General features: G+C 36.6%; 4 protein-coding genes across 6 annotated transcripts; 3 read left to right on the top strand and 1 right to left on the bottom strand.

Annotated features, from left to right (window-relative positions):
* The first annotated feature begins 972 nt into the window (after nt 1–972).
* LOC113674788 (meteorin-like protein) lies at nt 973–7687 on the top strand. 2 transcript variants are annotated; one of them, XM_027191285.2, is made up of 5 exons: nt 973–1181; nt 3003–3274; nt 5393–5763; nt 6268–6324; nt 6553–7687. In XM_027191285.2, exons 2-5 carry the CDS (start codon nt 3168–3170, stop codon nt 6861–6863), a joined length of 846 nt encoding a protein of 281 aa, XP_027047086.2. In that variant the 5' UTR covers nt 973–1181; nt 3003–3167; the 3' UTR covers nt 6864–7687. The 2 variants fall into 2 exon arrangements, with proteins under 2 accessions (XP_027047086.2, XP_089041581.1); XM_089185455.1 differs by lacking the exon at nt 973–1181 and adding an exon at nt 2212–2450.
* Nucleotides 7688–12683: 4996 nt separating this feature from the next.
* LOC113674346 (NADH dehydrogenase [ubiquinone] 1 alpha subcomplex subunit 3-like) lies at nt 12684–14065 on the bottom strand. Its single transcript, XM_027190826.2, has 3 exons — nt 13911–14065; nt 13191–13268; nt 12684–12971 (listed from the first exon to the last, which is right to left on the bottom strand). The coding sequence occupies exons 1-3, from the start codon at nt 14041–14043 to the stop codon at nt 12892–12894; spliced, it is 291 nt and encodes a 96-aa protein (XP_027046627.2). The 5' UTR covers nt 14044–14065; the 3' UTR covers nt 12684–12891.
* Nucleotides 14066–14141: 76 nt separating this feature from the next.
* Nucleotides 14142–15017, top strand: LOC113674623 (autophagy-related protein 101). Its single transcript, XM_027191112.2, has one exon. The coding sequence runs from the start codon at nt 14142–14144 to the stop codon at nt 14796–14798; it is 657 nt and encodes a 218-aa protein (XP_027046913.2). The 3' UTR covers nt 14799–15017.
* On the top strand, nt 14937–24158 carry LOC113674633 (serine/threonine-protein phosphatase PP1-gamma catalytic subunit). 2 transcript variants are annotated; one of them, XM_089185452.1, is made up of 11 exons: nt 14937–15825; nt 17281–17486; nt 18037–18144; nt 19077–19165; nt 19424–19494; nt 19887–19964; nt 20668–20781; nt 21382–21420; nt 21765–21869; nt 21995–22043; nt 22716–24158. In XM_089185452.1, exons 1-11 carry the CDS (start codon nt 15739–15741, stop codon nt 22862–22864), a joined length of 1095 nt encoding a protein of 364 aa, XP_089041578.1. In that variant the 5' UTR covers nt 14937–15738; the 3' UTR covers nt 22865–24158. The 2 variants fall into 2 exon arrangements, with proteins under 2 accessions (XP_089041578.1, XP_089041579.1); XM_089185453.1 differs by lacking the exon at nt 22716–24158 and having other exon boundaries at nt 21995–22283.
* The last annotated feature ends 401 nt before the right edge of the window (nt 24159–24559 follow it).

Raw genomic sequence — 24559 nt, 5'->3', positions numbered from 1 at the left:
AACGCCTGGAGAATATAACTAATTAACTAAATGAATGGATAGATAAATAAATAGGTAATTAATGTTATAAATAAGAAAGAAAATTAACTGATGAAATTAATATCAAAAGATACGAAAAAACGCTAGTGACAAGGAAAAATTGACATGAGTAATATCTTTCGTTCTGGTCTGGCGGTCGCGTCAATGTTATCGATTACATGATGGTTGGTCTCGTCCACCTTGTGAACACGAGAACAGCTGTAAACCGCCCTCCGCCTTGTTGTAAACAGTGCAGCGAAGGGCGCGTAACCTTGCCTTTTCCAGGTGGGCGAAATGAAAACCGAAACAAGTTTGCATAGAGAGATAAGTGATGGATTCCTCTATCTCGCAATTAATGGCTTCCGTGTTTAGGCAGAAAAAACCTGTAATAAAATAGTCGAAGTCTGAGGTTTACTGAAAGAGTATTATGGCTCTCGCTGGTTCAATTAAGGTCTCCTTTTCGAAGTCCGATTGTTATTTTAGAAAAACTTAATTTTACCCGGCAGTGTTCATTGCACAATTGACATAGCCTGAGGTATCGATTTTTTTCTGTGAAATGTTAGGCGCTGTTTAACTTAGCTGTTAAAAGTGCTTGCAAATCAAATTGTTGACTTTTTTGTCTTTTGAATGCCTTTTCTTAAAATTTGCACCCGTAAACCATTCAACCTACCGGAAACATTAAAAAAACTAATTCCTTTGTTGAAAATTCAAAACATGATTGTTGCTCGTGTGTAAGCGAATTTAACATATTACTGGAATTAAATAAAATACTTCAAAAAATTGTTACTTTTTCAGTTCGCGTTACAGAACTAAGAAGAATGTCACTGAATAATATAAACTCCATACTGCTTGAAAAAAAATCAAAGTAATTACGGGTAATCAATGGGATGAATACAGCACAACATAAGTTGGCAAACACGTGTTTATGCTTATTATATGCGATGCCCTCTTATCAATATTCATAACAGCATGTTGCTATACATCAGCAGATGTTATCCACGTGTAACAGAAGGTAGAGATTTGAAAATAGCATGTGCTGAAAACAGTAGAATACCTGACTTGGAGCTGTTAGTGATATAACAGTACGTATTCTTGGCGGATGTGATTTGGGAACGTAGTTTTTGGGTCAAAAGCACTAACTTGACTTGGTGATAACCCTGGCGGTAAGATAAATTTTGTCTCAATTTCATCTGCAACAAATTCATTTTCTCTCAAATTAGGTTGAAAGATTGCCGTTTATCATTGCATTTCAAAAACAAAACTGATGTTAAAAAAGCTTTGTTCGGTTGAATTTGAGGTTACGCCGAAAGAGCTAAAACTCGCTGCATAATAATAGAAATAAAGATTAAAACAGCCTGTTCTTTACGTTGATGTTGAATCAACGAAAAATGCTTCAGAATTTTTTTCTCACTTCTTTATAAAGTCGGTGAACTGGTGGTTTTTGAAAATTTCCAATGAAGACTACTTGATCGGAAGTTATGGTAAATTCTTGAAAAAAAAAAACTGAAATTAAAAGAAAAAATTGAAATTTTCACATTTCTCCAAAAATTAATTCAGTTTTTGTATTAGCGGAAACTTGGTATTCTTTCTAATAATTGAGAATTACACAAAACTCATTTTTGATAAATTTCAGTTTTTTTGGAGTGTTTGTTTTTATAACACACAATAAAGTTGCAGATTTTTAGGTAAAAAGAAGACAACAATAGAATTTTTCCAAAACTGAATAATCAGTTGAGGATACACTATACACTATGTTAAACTCTCACTGCGTCTTTCAGTTATATATATTGTGACTTAAGTTCGGTTTTTTTTTTCAGCAATCTTTACTGTAACCTCTAAGTATAATGCAGGCTTTGAGATTTCTTTATTCAATCAGAGCACCTTTAGGTCTTGTAATAGTTCGTATGATATCCACTTTTCTGATACGAAAAAAGATCCTAAAACAACTTCACGGGTGAAAATCATATGAAACCTGTTTCCCAATGCAGCATGCGATCTAAAATAAAACCGATTAAGTCTCATCGCACGTGCGCCAAAGAGCTCCGGTCGATTTCCAGTCCAGAGGGCGTTGTCTTGCGGCTGGTTGATCAGTTTTCTTTTCTTTATTCAAATTTTAGCCGGTTTAGATCCACGCAAATAGAAACACTCTTTACTTAATGGAAAAATTGTTTCTTTCCTGTGTAAACAATCTTCAGTAAAAATTTATTAAAATTCATCAGACTTCTTTGCCATGGAAGTTAAAAATAGATACATTAATTCTGTTGGTTATGATACCAAGGGAAGCCCTCAAAAACGCTATTCAAAGCAAGGAAACCATCCCAGAAGCCGCGATGTAAAGTTTTAGTTTACCATAGGCTCAATTTGACACATAGCTGAACTAATCAGGATTTCTTGTGAATTGAGTCAACCTTGTTTATCTTTAGAGCGACATGGTAAGTTAACCACATGTAATGAAAAATATTTTAACGGGAGTACCTGCTTTGCCTCGGCAACGAGTTGATATATATCTTTGTAAAGATATAGAAAAGTGTCAGTTGCCGAAACTTTGTTTTCAAATGCAAATTGGTTTTCAACAAGTCTTGGCTTGTAGCCTTCAATTCGGGATTACTTTTTCGCCTGTCGAGGTTATGGTGGTTTTCAATACAATGAAAATGATATATAAAAGTTTAATCGAATTTGTCCCGAATTAAATGACTGCGATTTGCTTGAAACAGAATTATGAATATTCCACTTAATTGATTTATCCCCAAGAAAGTTCGGCACGCGTTTGTGAAATGGCATGTATCAAATATATTCATAAAAACAACCCGAAGCGTTTTTTCTTCTAGAGGCCATGCGACTGACAAGCTGTCCGCGGGCTTCTTTGTTACACCGACTCGTTTGTACATAACAAATGAATGATTTTATTCATATGTTAATGCAGCGCAAGCTCTAAGCACCTCTGCCACTTGAATAACTTGTTTTGTCTTCTTTCACACGAACAGCATTATTGCTCCCTCAGGAGAGACAACGAGCTTCTGTGATTGGACCATCCATCACAACTGCGGTTATCGAAATACTTCTGCCTCGTGCCATTAGGAGAACAAATTAACATCGTTGTTACTAGTTCGGTTCATTAACCAGTCAGTCAGCTAAACAACACAGCCGCGATGGAGTACTGCACGTCATTCAAAGTTGTTCGCTGGCTTCTGTTATTGACTTGTTTCAACTCGGTGTGTCCCACCAGCTTGGAAGAAGATTGCATCTGGCGAGGAAGGTAGGAAAATAACTCAGTTTTGGTAGTTTACTGTGAACAGAAGACGTCAGTAATTATCAGTGCGGAAAGATTTTTAATAAACCGAGCGCGTGCCAAATGAGTATGTGGTGAAGACTCGAAGCTGCAGTTCTAAGAAACAATTATTAAATACCGTAACCAACGCGCAACTTCCCCTCGACCGGTATTCTTTGGTTTAATTCTGCAAGTTTTTGAGTTACATCGATATGTCCGCGCCATTTTATGACCAGCGCAAGTTTAAGTGTTTTGTTTTGATAGTAGGCGATAGTCCGCGTAAATCGTTGTTGTTAATTTTATGAAAAGAGTTTTAGACAACCGTATCTGAACTTGTTCTTATCCGGTTGACAGAAAAGAAACAGATTTGTTCGATGAATGGAAACCATGCTCAAAATACAAAGTTTCCCAGCAATGACGTTACTTGATTGTACACACGAACTATCAAGTTTGACAAGCAATTATGAGACAACACAATGTGAAAAATTTCAAGGTCTAATTGGTAAAAAGCTTGGTAAAACACAGTTGATGGCGAATCTGTTCCCCTTTTTCCAGTTTTCATGAGTGCTCTGTAAAATTAGTGCAACTTCGTGTAGAATAATGAATTCGAACTTGTTTTCTTTTTCATCTGGAGTATTAACTGTCTGTTTGGGGCACGTGCTTTGCTTTTGTGTTTGCGGAGACCCATTGTTTGAATGCGCGCAAACAAAAGGAACAGCGAGTGCGTAGTTCCCGATTTGCTTAACAGAATTGTGTTATTGTTCACTTTGCTTCTTCTCTTTGTGTGTTTTTGCAATTCACGAGAGAAAGTGGAAAACGCATGTTCTCTAACAAAAAACCGGAAACAAAAATACAAAACCATTTTACCATCCCAACGTCTTTTTTTCGGCGTCAAAGTTATTCAATCAAAATATAACCGCATTCAATCAAAATATAACCGCCAGCTGCTGGTATAATCTAATTCTGAAGAGGGCTCTCAGGCCTATATCACGAAATTTATCACGGCAAAATGCGCGCAAGTTTTCTTTCTCACATAAATAATTCAACCAAAGAATATTCTGGAGGCAACACGCTAATCCAAATAACTGTTGACAAGATTTATAATCTCGATAAGAGACAAAGCTGATAAAGGAAAAAAATTGAAAAAATTCATGCTTTTCGCCTTAGGAAAGTGTAATGATATTTGAGATTTGGAATATCAATGAGCTCTTTACCTTATCTCTGATTAAAATCGTATTGGCTGTTTTTAGCCATCTTTTGCTAAGAGATAGATAGCTTTCCCGCTAAAAGACAGAGAAAGAAATATTCTCAATTATTGACGAAAATATGCGACATCTTTATGGCAAAACCTATCTTACATTTCGTTTTGTCGCCAACGCACAAGTTACGCATCTTTAGGCATGAACCATGCACTTTGGACTAAAACCGTTTTTTCCGAATGTCGTGACCTCTGATAAGCTTTATTTTATATTTTGTCGGAATGTTTCGGGTGAGTAACATCAGTAACGTACATTTTACCTTTACACAACCTAATTAACGTTATTAAGAAAATGGCGCGCAATATCTAAGTCCTTGTTTTGAAATTATCTGCTATCTGAAATGTGAGCTTTGAAAATGTGAAAAATATCTTTAAAACGTTAAAGAAAGGAGTTTAGAGTATGGTGAATCGCGTAACACTTCACATGCTATGAAAATTGTTTTTTTGAATAAGTTCAAGTCGCGTATCACTCTCCAGTCTTTAAACATACTCATGTAATGTGGGCGCCTTCTTGAGCAAAACTCTCTCCTGTCAAGGGCGAGTAGTTCTTTAGTAAACAAAAACCTCAAACGAATCGCCACACTAATACATTTTTTTTTGGTGCACCGAATTCCAATTACATCCTCTTAATACAGGTTCGACTGTAGCTTACATTAAATTTCTGGTGGGCTATATTGCGAAGTTTTTTGCTAATATGAATTCATTTCTTCTGATAGAAATTGTCGTCGATACTGTATGTATGACGTAACCAAAACGCTGCCAGTAATAACTGACGGTGTCCCTGTAGCTAATGAGACTTAATATAGCAACCCCGATGTATAATTACTCTTTGAACTTCCTTTTGCCAGCGGTGTTCCTCGTCAAGAAAGGCCATCAGTAGTCAGCATAGAGACCAAGTGTCACCAAGGGGAACTTCATTGGTCAGACCCTTTTGGTGGCCTGCGAGTCACGTTCAATCCACGTGATGTGCACGCCGACTATAAACTGTGTTTCACCGCACGGCATCCTGGTGTAAGGATTTACATTGAGTGGGGACAGAATTTGACTTTGTTGAGAGGAACTGAGGAAAACGAGACAAGAAATGCAGTTTGCATAAAGAGCTCCGCAGCGCAACGTCCAGTGTTGTACCTAGAAACTCAGGAAGACCAAATAATGACACAACTGAATTACACTGTGCTGGTGAATGGTAGAAAGAGACCCATACATAAAAGACGAAAAGGTAAAATGACTGAGAATGAATTCTTAACATGACACGCAAAGCAACGTTGATCTTACACTCTTGTAGTTGTTTAGATCGATGCCGTGGCTTTAGCAGGCCATAATTGTGTTCAATCCCTGCCTGGGTCATCGTGTCGTGACATGTGACTCTAACAGTGCCCCTCCTCGCCAATGGTTGGCTGCAAGCTTTACGTAAAACTTGACAACCCTCGGAGGGGGGGGGGGGGTCTGGAAAGGGTTAGCACCCCACAGGGGAGGAGTAGCAATACTCCGACTCGCAGCCTTAATCCTACAGACGACAGTCTTGTTCCCGCGCACAGCCTTTTTCGGAGATAGCCATGATGACGCACATGACTAAATTAAAACCACGGAGGACTTTTCCCTTGACAATTGATAGAACCATCAATAGCAAGAAATTGTCAGCAGGTGAATTGTGCCATAGAATACTCATCAACAATTTGCTTGAACTGGCCGTAACATGTAATTCATTATTTTTTATCCACAGAATGCAAGCCATGTCACTATAGAGAACTGCTCAGATCTTTTTGTGAAGCAAATTTTGGTAAGTATAGATACAGTAATTCGGTCCAATATGGCCATCTTAAAAGATTCTGAAGCTGACGTTTTTGAGCGTCAGCCCTAGGCTAGAGTGACGTAATAGCAAGGGTTTTCGCCTATAGCGACTGGGTCCGCCGTTTTGTGTCTCAGTATGATTGATGATAAACAACATGATTAATATTGATAAAGATAATTATTTCATGCATAGCTAACCTTAAGTTTTCTATTATAGTTGTTCGAGGGTATATCAGGAGACTTATTCCCGTCGGAAATGGTCTGACTGAACAAGCTGATTTTGAAGCAACAGAAATCATCAGACAAGAACATGAAATTTTTGTGAAACGCGACGCAAACAAATTCGCTGGGTCTATCAATGTTCCTGGTGGCTGCCATTGGAGAGAAACAATGAACCAGCTTTTATTGTTGACGGGAAACCTTAAGGGTGGTAAAGGACCTGCCCTACAGTGTTATATTCAGGAAGAGGCTTGGGTCAACATTCCCAAAGAAGACATTCTGCATTTCTGCAAAGTGGTTCATGTTTAATTGCGTTGACAACATTCACCTGATACAGGCCCAAGAGTCGACTGGACCCGTAGTTTTATCTCTAAGTTACGTGATTTAGAACCCACCGGAGTATTGACATTACTCCCGATTGGCTCTGAACATGTATTCGGGAATCTTCGTGCCCTTCCACACCAAACCTACGAACATTTCCCGAAAATATACCGCTTTTTCCCAGCCCATGAACAGTAACGCGATTTATAACATATAACTCGTTTCAAGGTCGAGTATATGTAAGTATTTCAAGAATAGGATGCTGGGGAAGTTTTTGGCTCGTCCCCGATAAAAATTATCGTTTATTACCATCGGAAGAGAAAATAAGAAATGTAACTCATTCGCCTTTGTGAGGAAATCTTTGGTTAATTGAAACAACAATGAACGTCCTAAAATATTAGTAAAATTTGTGTTGCAAAGGAAAAAGAAATATACAGTTTTTCCTTGGCGCTCCTCGAATTTTGCAGAATCCTTGAAAAATCAAATTGGAAAGAACTTTTCAATGACTTCTTCAAATCCTCTGAACCCTTACGAGACAAGTCTATTTAAAATTTACAAATCTTCGTAAGGATTTCGTACTTGTTTGTAAAGCTACAAGATATATCGAATAGTTGTAATGGTAAAAAATATAGATATTGTTAATTCTGAGGTAAAGAGATTATTATTATCTTTGTAAATATTGTACAGGACTCAAGTAAGACTTGAAATATTGTAAACTTTAAAGAGAGGCGCTTTCTTATGAAAGTATAACTAAGGATAAAATTTTCACTAATGTAAACTTTGTAGCTGATTAAAATCAAATATCCTTGAAATCTTGTCTTTTCTTCTATTAAGTTAGCACAATTTCAACAATGTCATTTTAAGAAAACCATCAATTGTCCATTTGAAGTGTGTCAAGTTTCAGTAAACTTGGAATAACACCTTCACACCTTAAGAAACAAACTGTGAGAAGACTACTATCAAGTACTAGATTACACTGCATGATGGTAAAACCAAAGATATCCCAACAGTGCATCAGAACGAAAGTAATCATGTTATGAAGGGGGGGAGGAGACATGCATATTTCAATTCTTTTTCAAACAGATACCTTAACCCTTTAACTCACATGAGTGACCAGGACAGAATTTTTCCTTATAATATTAATACAAATTCAACTACATTAGTAATGAGAATAGAGAAAAATGACAACTTGGAGAAAATTGTTGATCCAATACAAAATTCTCTGAACTAACATTATAAAAATTGTATGATTGACAGTAAGGAGAAATACAAACTTGATCAGGAGTCAAAGGGTTAAGAGTGGTATACATTTTCTAGTACAACCACTAAGCATAGAAAACACAAATAAATTGGATCCTGAGCTTTTTTTCAGCAATGGTTTCTAAATTGCCCTTAGCCTTTCTTAGGAACAGATTCATGCCTCACACTTTATACACACACTTTATTTTTCTTTTTTTTACAAAATAATTTAGATTATGTTGACCCGCAGATAGCAAATTTGCTATTCGAGGCGGGTCAATCGTCAACAAACATTATTTACAATATATAAAGAAAATTAAAAACTAAATAGTTAGATATTGTTAAATTATAAAGAGAAGCATAACTGGTAAATACATCAATAGTTGTTCAATAAAGTATAGAAGCAGATAAATTAGTACTGAGGCAATCGGATCAATTTGTTTTAATTATGCAGTCCTTAAGTTTAGAGGAGATCTTTTCAACATCAAGATAAGAATCTTCATTATCTAGTATCTGAAATAAAGACGTTTTTATTTGTTTATTAAAGGAATGTTTTGATAACGTTTTGAATTCTTTTGGTATCTTATTCCAAATTTTGACACCAACACGCGAGAAAGCCTTTTTTTGTAGGTTAAGTCTAGAGTGCTTTGTACTAAAGAGCTGCGATTTGGATGATCGAGTATTGTAGGTATGAATATGAGATGTTTTAGTAAATAGTTTCAAAATATTAATGGGAGCCCTCTGGTTGTGCACATCAAACATAAGTTTACTTACGGCTTCATAATACAGGAACGTAACAGGCAGAATTTTTGCTTTGGCAAATAAAGGGATGGCATGCTCTCTTCGATCGGTGAAATAGATTAGGCGCAAAACTCGCTTTTGAAGAACTAAAATCTTGTTTAAATAAGCATTTGACGCATTGCCCCAGGCAAAGAGTCCATAAGTTATATAAGGTAGAATTAATGAATTGTAAATATTTACAAGGACAGTAGAGGGAACGAAGTACCTCAGCTTTGCAATCATCCCTATTGTTTTACTTATTTTTACGATAACAGAGTCAACATGGTTTTTCCAAACCCCTCTCTCTGGAACGAAGCGAAATATAAAACTTATAAGAACAAACTGAATCACTCCCTACGAATCGCGAAACGTTTATATTATGATAAGAGGCTAAGCGAGTCAAAATCCAATATAAGAGCCACTTGGCGTCTGCTTAATGAGGTACTAAACAGCAAGAAATTGAGACCTAAACCCAACTCTGTGTTTAAGGTTGATGATCAAGATATTTCTGACCCAATGGAGATTGCTAATCGATTTTGTCATTACTTCAGCAATATTGGACCAAACCTCGCTAAACGAATTCAATCTACGACCTCGTATGAGAATTTTCTTCCTGGTCATTTCCCTCAGTCAATGTTCCTAAATTTAGCAACTCAGGAGGAGATTATAGATATCGCATCTACGTTTCCGGCGGGAAAATCGGCTGGGTATGACAATATCCCTATGTCTATCATAAAGCGATCTATATGCAGCGTTTCCTCTCCATTAACACACATTGTAAATCTCTCCATTACTCATGGTATCGTTCCGGATGATTTGAAAATTGCTCGTGTCATACCTATTTTTAAATCAGGTGACAAAGCTCTCTTCAGCAACTACAGACCTATTTCTGTTCTACCGTGCTTTTCAAAGTTTTTGGAACGAATAATTTACAACCGTATTATGAATTATCTCAATGACTCCGATGTCTTATGTGATAATCAATATGGCTTTAGAAAAAATCGCTCTCCTAGCCTTGCGCTTATCGATTTGTGTGACAAAATTTCTTCTGCATTTGATAGAAAAGAACATGCCATTGGAGTATTCCTAGATCTTTCGAAAGCATTCGATACGGTAAATCACGACATTCTTTTTGAAAAACTCAATCATTATGGGATCCGTGGTCTGGCACTAGAATGGGTCAAAAGTTATCTTTCTGAGAGGACACAATTTGTCGAATTTAATAACGTTAGATCTGCCCCACAGGGGATTCCCTGTGGGGTGCCTCAAGGTTCTATTCTTGGTCCCTTATTTTTTATCCTGTATGTTAATGATTTGAACAATGCTTCCCTGCTTGATGCAATCTTGTTTGCTGATGATACAAACTTATTTATCTCCCATAATGACCCTGTTTACCTAATTAACACATTAAATAGAGAATTAAACAAATTGTCAACCTGGTTTGCAGCAAACCGGCTCTCCTTGAATTTAGCCAAGACTAATTTTATGGTATTCAAGCCTTGGCAAAAGAAGCAATCCTTTGAATTTCAAGTTTTCATAAATGAGCAGCCTATTCTTCGTGTTTCTGAGACCATGTTTTTGGGTGTTTTATTAGATGACAATTTGACCTGGAAATCGCATATATCCTTAACAGCAAATAAATTATCCAAATCTATAGGTATTATTCATAAATCAAGGTTTTTTCTCTCTACTCACTCCCTTCGTACTTTATACAATTCTATGATCCTTCCATATTTGTATTATTGCAATTTAGCTTGGGCTGGTACCTATAAGTCAAACCTTCAAAGAATTGTAACCTTACAGAAACGTGCGTTAAGAATAGTAAGCAATTCTACATACATTGCCCATACTGGCCCTATTTTAAAGGAACTTAAACTCTTAAAATTTCATGATATCCATTCGTTTCAATTAGGTACTTTTATGTTTTCATTCGAGAACTCTACACTCCCTTCCAAATTCAATAACTTTTTTTTTACTGAATAGTCAAATCCACAATTATAATACTAGGAATGCTCAGTCCTTCCGTTTGCCACTGTGCAGAACGAACACCAGGAAGTTTTCAATTTACTTTCAAGGTCCAAACTTTTATAATTCGTTAAATTCTGACATAACTAGTTCTCCCTCCTCCGCTTCTTTTAAAAGAAAGCTTAAGGAATTTCTTCTCTCTAAGTATTAGCTTCTGTAAGGCAGTAATTCTTAACTAACTTACTTAATATGTGTGTGCGTGTGTGTGTGTGTGTACGTGTGCGCGGTCAAAGTTAATTACCATAAGTCCATATTGTAATTCTAATATAAGATTAGCTATTTTAAGTGAGAAAACCTGACTTGTTATAAGCCTCGTGGTTTCTTTCAGGTTTTCTCGCCATTTATTTTCTGTCATCAATTTTGTTCATTTTTTTTCCATGTGTAAATGTCGTATATGGCAAATAAATATTGTATTGTATTGTATTGTATTTCCATGACAAATTTTGATCAATTAAAACGCCTAGATATTTGATATAACTTTTTTGCTCTAAACTAACTCTTCGGTTTGTCTCGCAATCTAAAATACCTATTTGTGGAGAAAAATGCATTTTTTTCTGACGAGGACGAAAAATTAAGAAATTTGATTTTTTTTTATTCAATGTCAACCTATTTGTAGTTAACCAGTCATGTACGTTATTCAACTCTACATTAACCGTTTGCTCGATCGCCTTAAGATTCTTATCAGCATAAAGTATATTAGTATCATCCGCAAAGAGATAAAATTTTAGTTTATCAGAACAAAGGTGAATGTCATTTCTGTAAAGTAAAAATAGAAGAGGTCCAAGGACTGATCCCTGGGGGACACCACAGGGAGAGATAAGTTTTGTTGATAAGTGCTCTCCAATCTGAATTGTTTGTGTTCTATTTTTTAAATATGATTGAAACCAGTCATTTATCAATCCACGGAAACCGTAAAAGTTCAATTTATCGAGTAATATTTCATGATTGACCGTATCAAATGCCTTTTTCAGGTCAATGAAGACACCGCATGAGAAGTACCGTTTATCCATATTACGTAGTATATCTTCGACAATATCAAGTACTGCATGCTCTGTGGAATGCGACTTGCGAAAGCCATACTGTGAGGAGTACAATAGGTTGTTTTTGTCAATAAATTCCTTCATCCGGTAGTACAAAAGTTTTTCAAAAATCCTATTAAAATTAGACAAAAGAGATATTGGTCGATAGTTTGAAGGGTCGGTCTCGTCGTCACTTTTATATATTGGCGTTATTTTAGAAATCTTAAGTTTTGAAGGATAGACACCATGGATAACAGATAAATTGAAAATATGAGAAAGAGCTGGAGATATGATATTGCAAGAAGATTTAAGCAGTTGTGTAGGGCAGGAGTATAAGCCACAGGATTTACTATTTGGTAGGGATAATATTTCCTGTTTAACTTCTTCTGGTGTAATGGGTTTGAAAAAGAAGGAAGAATCAGGTGATTTCAATTTACCAAGATAACTCATATAGTTATCTTTCTTTGGCAATTTACTTGCTAGTAAATTACCAACACTTGCAAAATGCTTATTTAGAATATTTGGTATATTTTTCTTCTTGGGGAAGGGAGGAAAGAGGGGAGCTCTTGATCATAATGATAGGAGTGTCCCATCCTTACTGGACTCTGGTTTGTTCTAAAATAATATTTCAGACTTAGCAAACTTGCTTGATTTTCAAGTAGGGTCAATTACCAGGATTTCCTTGCCCCAACCTGAATGGTTGCCTTTTCTACTCGTAAATGGAGAAAGTACCTTAATAAAACTGTTTCCAACACCAAGGTTTGACTTTATTTGGAGTGGCTCACAAGTAACAAACTTTCACACAATTGATAATACATGAGCATTCCACTGATCATTTCTTATTTCTGCAGTAACAGGGTATACTACCTCACTCTCAGGAAATTATCAAACATGCAAAATCAACTTTGTACAAGTAAAAAATTGACACATCTCTGCTCAGAACAAGTAGGCTGTCAAAAAAGATATTTAACTTTGAAAATATTATCTCCATGGCTGTCAACATCACTCAAATCTTGATCTTCTAACTGAGGATCTTTGGAAAAAAAAAACAAAGTACAAAAATTATCATGTTCTCATATTTCAATGCTATAAAATATGAGGATGAATATTCAATGCCATATTTTTTAAAAAAATAAGTAAACAACACAACCTAAATAATGAGCTGTGCTTTTCCCCAGTAGCATGCAAACAAACTGGAAGTGTGAAGTGGTGTGCAACTGATATCAAATAATTGACAAATACACTAACTTACATGGGTAAACATGGGGTATTGATTTCATTGTGGCAACTGTATCTTTTGTCCATGGACTGACCAGAGCAAAGATTGGACCTAGAAGATATAGAAAGTAAGTTTGAGTGCTAGATCAGAGTTCTTAATTATTACATTATGAGAAAATAACACAACAAAAGTAGGCTATATTTTCGGAGTTCACTAGGATCTTGTGATTGAGAGCAAAACTTTTCTAAGTTTATCTGCTAGAGAATGAAATTTGCAGTTTCAAATTAAGAAAAAACTTTTCATTGGACAAAAGAAGAGTCCTCTGCTTAATTTTCCATGGAAAATACGCTCTTCTCCTCTCTTTAACATTTGCATATATAATAGAAAGGGAAAAAAAATGACTGATGTCCAAGTATTGCAAATGAAATAAACACAGCGTTGTTATTAAAGTAAACAACCACGAACTTTAAAGGAAAGCAATGTTGTCCCTACCTTTTCGTCAACGCACATATACAAAGATAAGTCTGAACGACATTGAATAATCTTTCGATAGAGATTACATAACCTGTACTTCATTTTTTACTTCGGAATAGCTCCATTTTGTATTGATATAATCAGTATTGGCTGAAGCTAAGTATCTGATCATGAAAGACCTGCCGGATAGTTCAGTAAGCTGAACGAGATTTAAGCCTGTTTAAACACACCTATCGACTAACAAACATTTCTATACAAACTAACAGACAGCTAAGCTACCTGATATTCCAAAAACACATGACATAAACAGCACAGGCTCCCTTGCCCAAGCAATTTTAAACCAGTCAATAGTCTTTCTCATAACGCCAGCCATCTTAGATCTGGTACGCAAGCTCGTTAGCCTCGTTCGCATTACGGCTTAGCTCCCAGTACCTCCTCTACCTTTCTTCTCGAGAACAACAGAAAGATTGAGTGGCAACTGAAGGCGAAAACATCCGAGACTGAGGAAGAATGAATGCGCGTTCGCAAGTTTTCGAGTTATCTGTCGAAGGACGACAGATTGAAGAGGCAATTTTGAGTATTTTTCACTCAATTTTACTTCACAGGACGTCTGGAAAGTTTAACTACAAAAGAGAAGGGTCTTATAGCATAGGAACCGTTGGGATGGTTGATGTTGACTGCGATTTTGTGAACTGCACCTATGTTCGGGTAGATTCGGATGAGTTACATCGTTCCTTGAAAAGACAAGTTGCGGAGTTTAGGGAATCTTTGAAAAGTTCCAACGGCCTAAGGAGCGGACAAATCTCTCTAGAGTTTTATCAAAGAAAGAAAGCTCGGTGGCCTTTCGGAATGGAGAATATTCCGTGGGAAATTTGGACGATAAAATTAAATGTCGTCAGCCTAGCTAACGAGCACGAACGGCAGATCTGCCGAGAAAAAGTCGGCGAGGCTCTCGCAGAAAAAATAATTTGTATTGCTGGAGTGATGAACAGACCAGAGTATGTTCCCAAGATGCCGAATCAGTCAGATGTTACTAATGTTTTTGATATAAGCTACCCAGACGTTCAACCTTACCTTCATAAGTTTAGTTACCAAGCTTCCGACCAGCCATCTCAGTCTGTGGGGACCACAATGAAAAGACTTATACTAGATACATTCTCCTACTGAAGTATTAGGAAATGATTGTTGTATCAAATATATTCTTGATAACTGATAATCACTGTCTTTAGGTGTATCTCTGGATGAGTGAATGTGCAAACATATAGTGACATACTTTGCATTAATGACTGTGAATATGTAAAATGAATACATGCGTACTCTGGATTAAGAAATTAATACTAAAGGAATCTTTGCAGTAATGAAACTTACATAAACAGTGGTGAAAATTAAGCCTGAAAAAAATTTAGGCCGGTATAGGGTTTGAACACATACCTCTGTGATACAAATGCATGAAAGGATTAATCACTGACTGTAAATTACAAATTAACATAATGACCAGCTTTCAGTTGGCTTGTTAGCTCAGTTGGTAGAGCACTGCACTAGAATTGCCCGGCCGAGGTCATAGGTTCAAATTAGGAATTGGGACCTGAAACTGAAAATAAAAATTGAGTATTGAATGTAATGATTTGTAAGTATCAAACTGTATGTATTAGTTGAGCATCGAGGAAAGTTTCAGTTCCAATTAGATTTCCCCATACTCACATTTGGCTTCGATACTTTTAGTGATGTTAGCAGTGAGCCTTTGAGGTAGCTCTCTTTGTTGGAATTTTGCCATTTTTTGCCTAAATCCCAGCTTGCTCAATCTAAGAAATCAGATATGATCTGAAATCTAGGGTTTTGTAAGCTGATTGAGGAAGTTCAGCTTCGACTCAACTGGATACCTGCTAAGTTTGTTTTCAATGTGAAAGAGTTTCCCGTAAAGTGATCAGAGTCCAGTCCACTGAACTTTTAATCGTGACGTCATAAGCTAGTTTTCTACAGTGTTTGTCTTTTTGTGCACTTGTAAACATGGCTACCATCCGTGAACAAGGTTACACCTTGGAATTAGTTAGTTTACCAGAGACTTCTACGTGGCTGTAGGTTTTCACTAGCAATGTAGCCTTCTGCAATGACAGACCTTTGCAAAAAATTTGGACTTGATGTCGATAAGGCAATAAATCAGCTTCTTGACTACAGAAACTCTTCGACTAAGCAGGTAGGTTTGTTTGCAAACAGTAAAGCTTTCTTTGAGAAAAATTGCAGATGGTTAAACTAGTGCGGCTCATAGAATTGATTTGGATAGCTCATCAAAACATCACAAGGAATTCTTCTCGATACAGCTTTCGTTTCATTCACCAATTATTTTATACCTGCTAACAAAACTTTTGAGTAAAAATTAAAATTTGCCCATAAAGTTCAGTTTGAGTCAAAATTCATAGCATTTGCTCATTGACCTGCGAAAGGCGGGTCGCTTTCAAATGTAAATTTTTCCAATAGCGCATAGAAAGGAAAAGCAGAATTTTTTATTTGCATCAATAAAATATGAATTAGCATTACGAAGGTCTACACATTTTAGTCTCACACGTTCAGATTTGTCCTCAGTTACTACAAAACTGCTCTTTGTTATAGGGTACATGCGTGTGTATCTACTTTACTTTACAAAACCAAGCGACAGTGATGTTTTGTTGACCAAAATAAACCACTGTTATTATCTTTTCTTTCGTGCAGCTTCAAAAACTGCAACCATTTGTCATAAAATATGAAACCGACCAGTTATTAACTTATGTGGTATTAACCAACATCAAGCTTTTTTAAAATTTTAGTTACTATATTTTTGACGATACCAAAAATAAAGTACAAAATGACAATGATAATAATCATAGCAACAATGAACAAAAATTATATATGCAGATTTTAGTCAACCCCAAGGATTAAATTTGGTTGTCAATTCAGAAATTGAATTTTAAATTAATGTCAGCATGAATTCATCCGGCTTCCATTAACGAGAGTGTTGTTGTTTATAACGACAAAGGAAATAGGAAACCGGGTGAATATTTTGGTTACATTTCTCCTCAGATGTTATGCATGATTTCTCCCCCTTCAATCACAAATGCTCCCAGCTTACAATTGATTTTAGTTGCTTTTAGATAAAGGACTAAATATATGCAACAAACTCAATGGGAATTAAAGTGCAAGTTAATACTAACAGTAACTTTTTCACTTAACTTTCTGCTTCTTTTATAAATAGCTTATGCAGTAATCACACAGCTCTGGTTAAAAAAGAAAAATCCTTATTGTGTACACAAAAGCTAAGAAAAAACTGGTTTGAATTGGTAAACTTTGCCCTAGTGAATGTGACAGTGCTGTGGTGTAATCATTTGAAAACAAATGTTATCATTTTGGTTTTTGTTTGATGAAGGAGGTATATTTGAGAGGGAGCCTTAAAGAGAAGATTTATTGGAGCATGTACAGTATTTAAAATATCACTTCCTTGGTTTATGAATAAAGTGATAAATGCAATCACATGGTTGATTGGTTCAATCCCTTTGTATCCTGGTGTTGTTTTGTCATTAATATCATCTACTGCTCTCATGGCCTATTTGCAGATGGAAGTTGTTTCCTTGCCATGTTTTAACAGTACTGATTATAATGATTGACTGGTCCAAAACAGGTTCAGCTTCCTGAGGGAACAATCCGATTATTATGCCAGGTTTCCAGAGAAGTTTTCATGCAAGAGGGTGTGCTTCTAGAACTAGGTGCACCAATGAATATTTTTGGTGATATCCATGGACAGTATGATGATCTTCTGAGGCATTTTGACAATCTAGGTTACCCTCCAGACATTGCCTGCCTATTTATGGGAGACTATGTGGACAGGTTAGGCTTAAACATCATTAGTTATTTTAATTACCAACTTTTTAGCATTTTTGTTGACCAATCAGCACCAATTATCAGCAAACAATTATCTTCCTTTATCCAAATTGTCACCTATGCTGAGCTGCACTAAAAGCAAGCAAATGTCTTCTATTGAGTGTTTTTAAGGTAGAACTAAGTTTCTACAGCAGTTTCAAATCATGTAGTTGTTATCTCTTGCATGATTATAATTTCCAGTGATGTCATCTGTCTATCACATGCTGAATTAATTTACTAGCAAAATTAATATTCTAATCTTTAACAGCTGAAATACATCTAGATTGTTTACTGTTTTCTGACTGGAATCACATAATGAGATATCAGGACATGTAAGCAAACCAGAAAACATTACTGCCGATGATTAACATTTCTCAGGCGTGTTTCCCCGGATTTCCTGCGAAACGTACCATCACATTCAATAAATTCTTCAGGTCTTTACTTTTCTCTGAGTTCCACATTTGCTTCCACATTCAGGTGTTGAAAACTTTGGCTTTTAATAATTTGTGTTTCTCAGGGGAAGGAAGTCCTTAGAAACAATATGTTTACTACTTGCTTACAAAATCAAGTATCCTGATAAAATGTACTTGCTGCGAGGAAATCATGAGTCTGCTTCCATTAACAGGTGAATTTACTTAATTTGCAGATTAGTGAATATTACAGATAAAAACAAACAAACAAATCACATAAAGTCAGAGAAGCATTTTGGCCCGAGATGTTTAGCACTGCTGTTTTTGTTATTGGTAGTCCTCTCTGTCGTAACTGGAGAAAGAGGAAAATTTCTTCTCCTTTTGTGGGCAGGGGGAGAGGGGTAGACTGCAGAATCTCTGACTTCCTTTACATTTCACTCCTGTTTTCCTTCCTCTTATTGCACAACATTGCAGATTGACCATTCTACCTTGATAATGTTACTTCAACCTCTACTCTTCCCCTTTGGACATGTTTCCCTGCTGCAGGTGTTACAATAAAAGAACATAGGCATGATATGCATACAAGAGTTTAATTTTTAGGCCTGGTGGGTTGAGGTGGGACACTGTGTACTGTAACTCAGTGATGTTTTCTCTTGTCAGGCAATGCCCTCTCTCCCCCATTTTGAAGAGACCAAACAACAGTTGCAAGGGAGGCTGGGCTTACATTCATTCCTCTGTCTGAGATTATTGAACATTGTCGGTTTACTTTTAGTTGCCCTAGAAATATCATCCCATGTAATTTTAATGCAAAATGCAAACAGAAACTCTTTTTTCATCTTCAACAGACCCTATATTGTAATCTTCATTCTCTAAATAAGTGAAGATACATTGAATAAAAGAGACAATTATCTTATTTTAAAGGCTTTCACTTGGGCATAATAATGTGAGCTCTTTATTTGGTTGTTGCCTTCCTGGATTTAATTCCCCCTGTGTGTGAAATGCATGATTAAATGTAGGTTGTTTACAAGGAAGTGACAAGTGATGGGATACAGTTTAAGGAAGCTTAGGGAAAATTTGATTGGTAGAAATTAAAAAAAGAAAGTGTTGTTTGTGTTTCATTTAGTGGATTTAATTTGTTTTTCCTCAGAATTTATGGTTTCTATGATGAATGTAAAAGAAGATACAACATAAAACTTTGGAAAACATTTACAGACTGTTTCAACTGTCTACCAATTGGTAAATGCTTTGTTATATTTAAGGTATTTTTATTGTTAATTTAAGATTAAAAACTACGGTTCTGTTTTCTAGGTAAAGCACAATTAGCAAAATGCTCCAATTTTAGAGACAGTAATTTGGTAACATTTTCATCAGCTGACAAATAAATAGCCAAACCAATCAAACTGCTGAGAATGGTGTCCATTTAATTTATATAATTATAAAAAATGCTTACTTTAACATTCACAAACGTTTTAACTGTACTTGAACTCTTTTTAGCCGCAGTTGTAGAGAGTACCATCTTTTGTTCTCATGGAGGCCTTTCTCCAGATTTACATGACTTTGATCAGGTTGGTCCATAGCGGCTTTAATTTCAATTGTAATTGTAAAGCATTCCCTTAAATAAAGATATTAAGCCATCAGCAATTGACTCAATTACGGTTATAATTGCTCCACTTGTGATGAGGTTAAAAAAAATGTGTTGAAACCATGAGAATCAAATTGACTCCATGTGCTGAAGAAACGTCTGAATTTGGACTACCTTATGTCTTTACTCATCTGATGCATTTGCTCGTTTGTCGGCAAATTTTGTACTAGTACCGTAGGCACTTCAGAATTTCAAGCGTTTAATTCCTGTATCGTATAGACGTTTCTGAGCAATCTTGGTAATCATAAAAACTATTCCTCTGTCAGTGGATTATTTAGTGAAACAGTCATGACAGTAGTTATTGTTGATGTTCAGTTGCGCTCTCTAGAGCGGCCCATGGATGTTCCTGACGGAGGACTTGTGTGTGATTTACTTTGGTCCGACCCAGATGAGGTATAGAATTGAATGAATTTGCATGAATTTTTATTTCGGGTCATGTTGATGTACACCAATTAACATCCAATCTTCTTTTGGGAGTGGTGTACAGGTTATATATTTATTTCCTGCTAAATTATTGCGTCGGTCGTATGATTAATGTGGGTTAGGTGTGACATCTAGAGAGTAACACCAAACTTTGTCGATGCAAACGTAAAGGGTCTGAAACTGGTTTGAAAAAGCGAGGAAATACAGAAGAAACAAACATTTCTCATGAAAGTTTCCTAATGGAAAAAAAAAAACCTTTTCAGGAGTTATACTCATTTCGTAAATTTTCAATTTTAACGCACTAAAAGGTGTATTTGTGTGGTTACCAAGTTCAAATAAAGGTTGTCTTTATAAATAATGAACAGAACTTAATACCTTGCAAGGTTACTTATTCATGTGCATTTGGTACCTATAATTGAAAACAATTTTAACAGTCTCCATCGCTAGAAAAAGCGGTGTGTTCTGCGCACTTGCAACAGGCTGTACGTTTATCAGCTGTTATGATTGTACTGTTTGTTTTCCCGGCCGCATAATCTGTAATGCAATATTGAGCTTCAGGAACGGTTGTTATTTGTATTAAATGTTGTTCTCCATCCAATTACGTATCGTTGATACCCTATGTTTATTTATGGTCATTCTCACGAGATTCTTTCTCCCAAATATTTATTCCTAGGACATTACTGGTTGGGGCGAAAATGACCGCGGTGTATCGTGGACGTTTGGTGGTGATGTTGTCCGATCATTTCTCGAGAAGCACGACTTAAGCTTAGTAGCACGTGCTCATCAGGTACACAATACGACATTTTTTGCCCAACTCCCCTCGGACTTTTCAGAGCGTAGGTATCTCCGTTTTCGAAGCATAGAGCAGTTTTCAAATGAGTGTCAAAAGGAATCCGAGATTTTATGGGTTCTTTTTTCCCACGCTCTGTGATTAGTCAGAATACTCGTGCCACCCTATCAACCAGTCAGATGCAGTGCTTAAAACAAATCTTTACCTAATTCACGATGTTTTCTCGCGCTTCAGGCTGTTTGCTTGTTTCCTCACTGAGTTTTAATTGGCTCCGAGTATTATTTCCCTTTGTGTGACTGGCCGTAGTGATTACTTTGGTTTGTGTGCCACGGCACTCGCTCTAAGAGAGCGAAGATGTTGATATTACTACTGGAACAGGAGAACCCTCCCCTCCCTCCGGAAGTAGAGTGAGTGACAGGCTTAGGTTAGGTTAGGCTGTTACTAAGAGGTTCAATTCACTTGATATTTAAGACTAAGAAAGTATTTTGTTTGTTCCCTTACGAAAGTTGTCCACGTTAGCGAGGCAAACGTTGGCTGAGCTTCTGCAGCTCATTCGTGATGGTAATTGTTTGTGGCTTTCTCTGTCTTCTTTTACAGGTTGTTGAAGAAGGTTACAGATTTTTCGAGAAGAGAAAGGTAGCCAAACCCGAACGTGTATTACATGTAAAAGAAATCTATAATATTCTTGCATGGTGACGATGACGCTGTTACACTCACAGTGAAATTGTACGAGGTTGATGGACATTTTTTCTACGGTAACTTATCTCAAATAAGTGTCAACACCAAGTTTTCTATACCAACGTAAACAGTGAACAATGTTTCGTCGGCACTTACTGAAGGAAATTGCATGTGTAAATGTAGTTGTAGATTGGATGTAAACCTGGGACGAAAAAAAACTTTGTCCACTGTTATTTCACTTCATAAGTGTTGTCTGGAATGACAGGCAATTTCATTTCATATTTATTGTCCTTAATTTCCAGCTTGTTACTCTGTTCAGTGCTCCAAATTACTGCGGTGAGTTTGACAATGCTGGTGGCGTTTTGGTAGTCAACAAGAACTTGATGTGTTCTCTAAGTATTCTAAAGGTCAGTTGCAAGTTTTAGCGTTTTTTATTTTTCAATCCCATGCAATCGTCCTCATCCTTTTCAATGGAGTAACACTCGTGGCTTAAAAATTGTCTTTTACTAATTTTGATGTGGTCTTGTTTCAGCCCGGCAGCCTAACGAATAAAATCAAAGACAAGCCTTCTCAGAAGAAAAGTGGGCGCCTTAATCGTTCTTCTAATCGGATTCAAGTTCAATAGTTCTTGTAATTTAGACGTTTCAGCACATTTGATGGCAAGCATATTTATGGAGGGAACTTTTTGAATTGAAAGAGCTTCCTTTTGTATTGATGGTCCTTTTTTATGTTATTTATTGAGGTAACTGCCAGAAGGTTATAAAAACATATATTTGTAGATCAAATAAAGCTTTTCATAGCATTTTTTTACACAGTGGAAATGCCTCATCTTTTTGGAGTATGCACTGTACTATTTTACCTCCGCTATTGTTACAAGTTGCGGAATTTGTTAAAGGACGATCTCATGGCGCGATTGAACAACCGCTTGTGAAATTAAAGGTGGTGGCAAAGAACGAGTTTCCTTACGAATAACAAATTTTCCACCAAATTTTTTCCAAATTGAAGTAAGCTTTTTCCAAGATGGAACAGAATCTCTCTGCATTGGTGTTCCATATTGGTGTGGAACTTGTTCAAATCAGAGCAAGCCTTCGTAATTGGAGCAAGCCTTACTAAATTGAAGCGGAATCCTTCCAAACTGGAGCAAATCTTTTCAGATTAGAAAGAGTCTTAACAAACTGAAGTTTGAGTATACAAAACCATTGAGTTTTCATTGGAATGCAACCACTTGTTCTCGCTCATTATGTCAATTTCAGGCTTTGATGCTTGGTGTCCTTCCAACCAAGTACTTAAAGCTCTTTTGTTAGTGTGTGGAGGTGAATGCGGTAGATTCTGTTTGAAAACTCTTCGAAAAGCGGAGACAGTTGTCACATCAACCACTGACCCAACCACTAATATTGAATAGTTAATGGCAGCTCTATGTTACCGCCACTGTCAGCCTGGTGGTTCTGTGATATGTTTTGCTCAATACATGCAGCTTGTGGAACGGCTTGGTCACCCATTGTCCTATTTGGGGGTGCCTGTGCAACACGTCGGAATCGACGACAACACAACATGCGCGAAAGAAATGCGATGTAATTACGACGATACTGTGGGTTCATGACTCCATAAACAACTGGGTTTGTACAGCTATGGAGCCTTGTAAATATATCTGCAACAAACCAGAGCTCCTCATAGGAAACATTTCTGAAATCAAACAGCATCCAAGCGACTTGATTTGGTAATAACAATACCGAGAACGTCAAAACAATAGCCGCTACGGTTTTCAGTATTATCACACTCTCTCTTGTACTGTCTTCTCCAGGGATTTGTCTTTTAGTAAATAAATTGCTGTTTCTCGCCAACGCTGGTCGATTTTTCATAAAAAGCCATATTCGTATGTAACAAATTGCTGTAATCAGCAGCGGTAAAATATACTGTGCTGTGAGGAGTGAGACGGTGTATGCCTGGCGATGAGCAAGGGAAGGCCAATCTTCACAGTTTCCATTTTCTGTTATTTTATTGACGATGATAAATGGAATAACCAAAATAAAAGCAGCTAGCCACACGAGTGACATCCATATCTTTGCAGCTCTTCGTTTAAGCTTTGGTCTCCACGGCTTTGTAACAATATGGCACCGATGAATCGCCATGGATGTGACAGTGAAAAGCCCTGCATTATATCCGGTTGTAACAACAGTCAAATGTATTCTGCAGTTAAATACATCAGCCTTGTGGCCAAAACGACGTAAAATGGCTACAGGCGAATCAAAACACAGCAAAACCAGATCTGCAATGGCCAGACTTGTAACAAATGTTCCATGAATTGTCGTCCTGGCGTTTCTCTTGTGAACTATAATCAGTACAAAGATATTTCCTGTAAGTCCCACGATAAAGATAGTGACCTCAAGGGCAAGTTGGAACCCCCATTTTGGGTTCTCCATTTCAAACATGAATAACTGAGTCTGAGAAGTTAAGTTCTGTTATCGCCTTTGATCACTTATCGCTTGGTAAGTACTGGTGAGTTTCAATGACTCGGCGAAAGCTTCGTTTGTCTGAACGAAGCCTTGCTTTCTTCCAGCTGTTATCGTCGAGTTCCTTGATTGACCGCTTCCTTAATTTACACAATGATGTATTTGTCTTTGTTTATCGATGATGGCTCGATGAAAAATGTTTTCCCGACAAGTGTTGACTTACCATGTTACTAGTACTCTTTTTGTATTTTTCCGTTTATATTTTTCACTAACTATGCCGATTCATCAATAATTCAAAATAATTTCCAAGAGCCTCACTAGCCTCCGGAAAATTTTGGCAATACCCTGGACATATGTTTCAGATCGTGAAATATGATTGGTCAGTTAACTCACTTAATAGGCAGCTGTAAGGTAACAAGTTCTCCGTACAACCCGCTATTCTTTCTATAATGGCATATTCCATTTTCTTTACCTGCCGTGTCGTTTAATGTCATCTATTGATGCTCGCGCACATCGAGCCTCAGTAATTCATGAAATCTTTCGACTTGTTGAATCCTGTAACAAAAATTCTTCATAAAGGAGTTTTGTTCAAGGTTGTTATTTTAACTACTGGTACATTATATAAAATGTAGGCGTTGAATTAAGCA

Source organism: Pocillopora damicornis, chromosome 10 (genome assembly GCF_964200805.1).
Source record: "Pocillopora damicornis chromosome 10, jaPocDami1.2, whole genome shotgun sequence".
Lineage (NCBI taxonomy): Eukaryota > Metazoa > Cnidaria > Anthozoa > Scleractinia > Pocilloporidae > Pocillopora > Pocillopora damicornis.
Note: the sequence above shows the minus strand (reverse complement) of the source record. Positions and strands in the feature narration are given on the sequence as shown.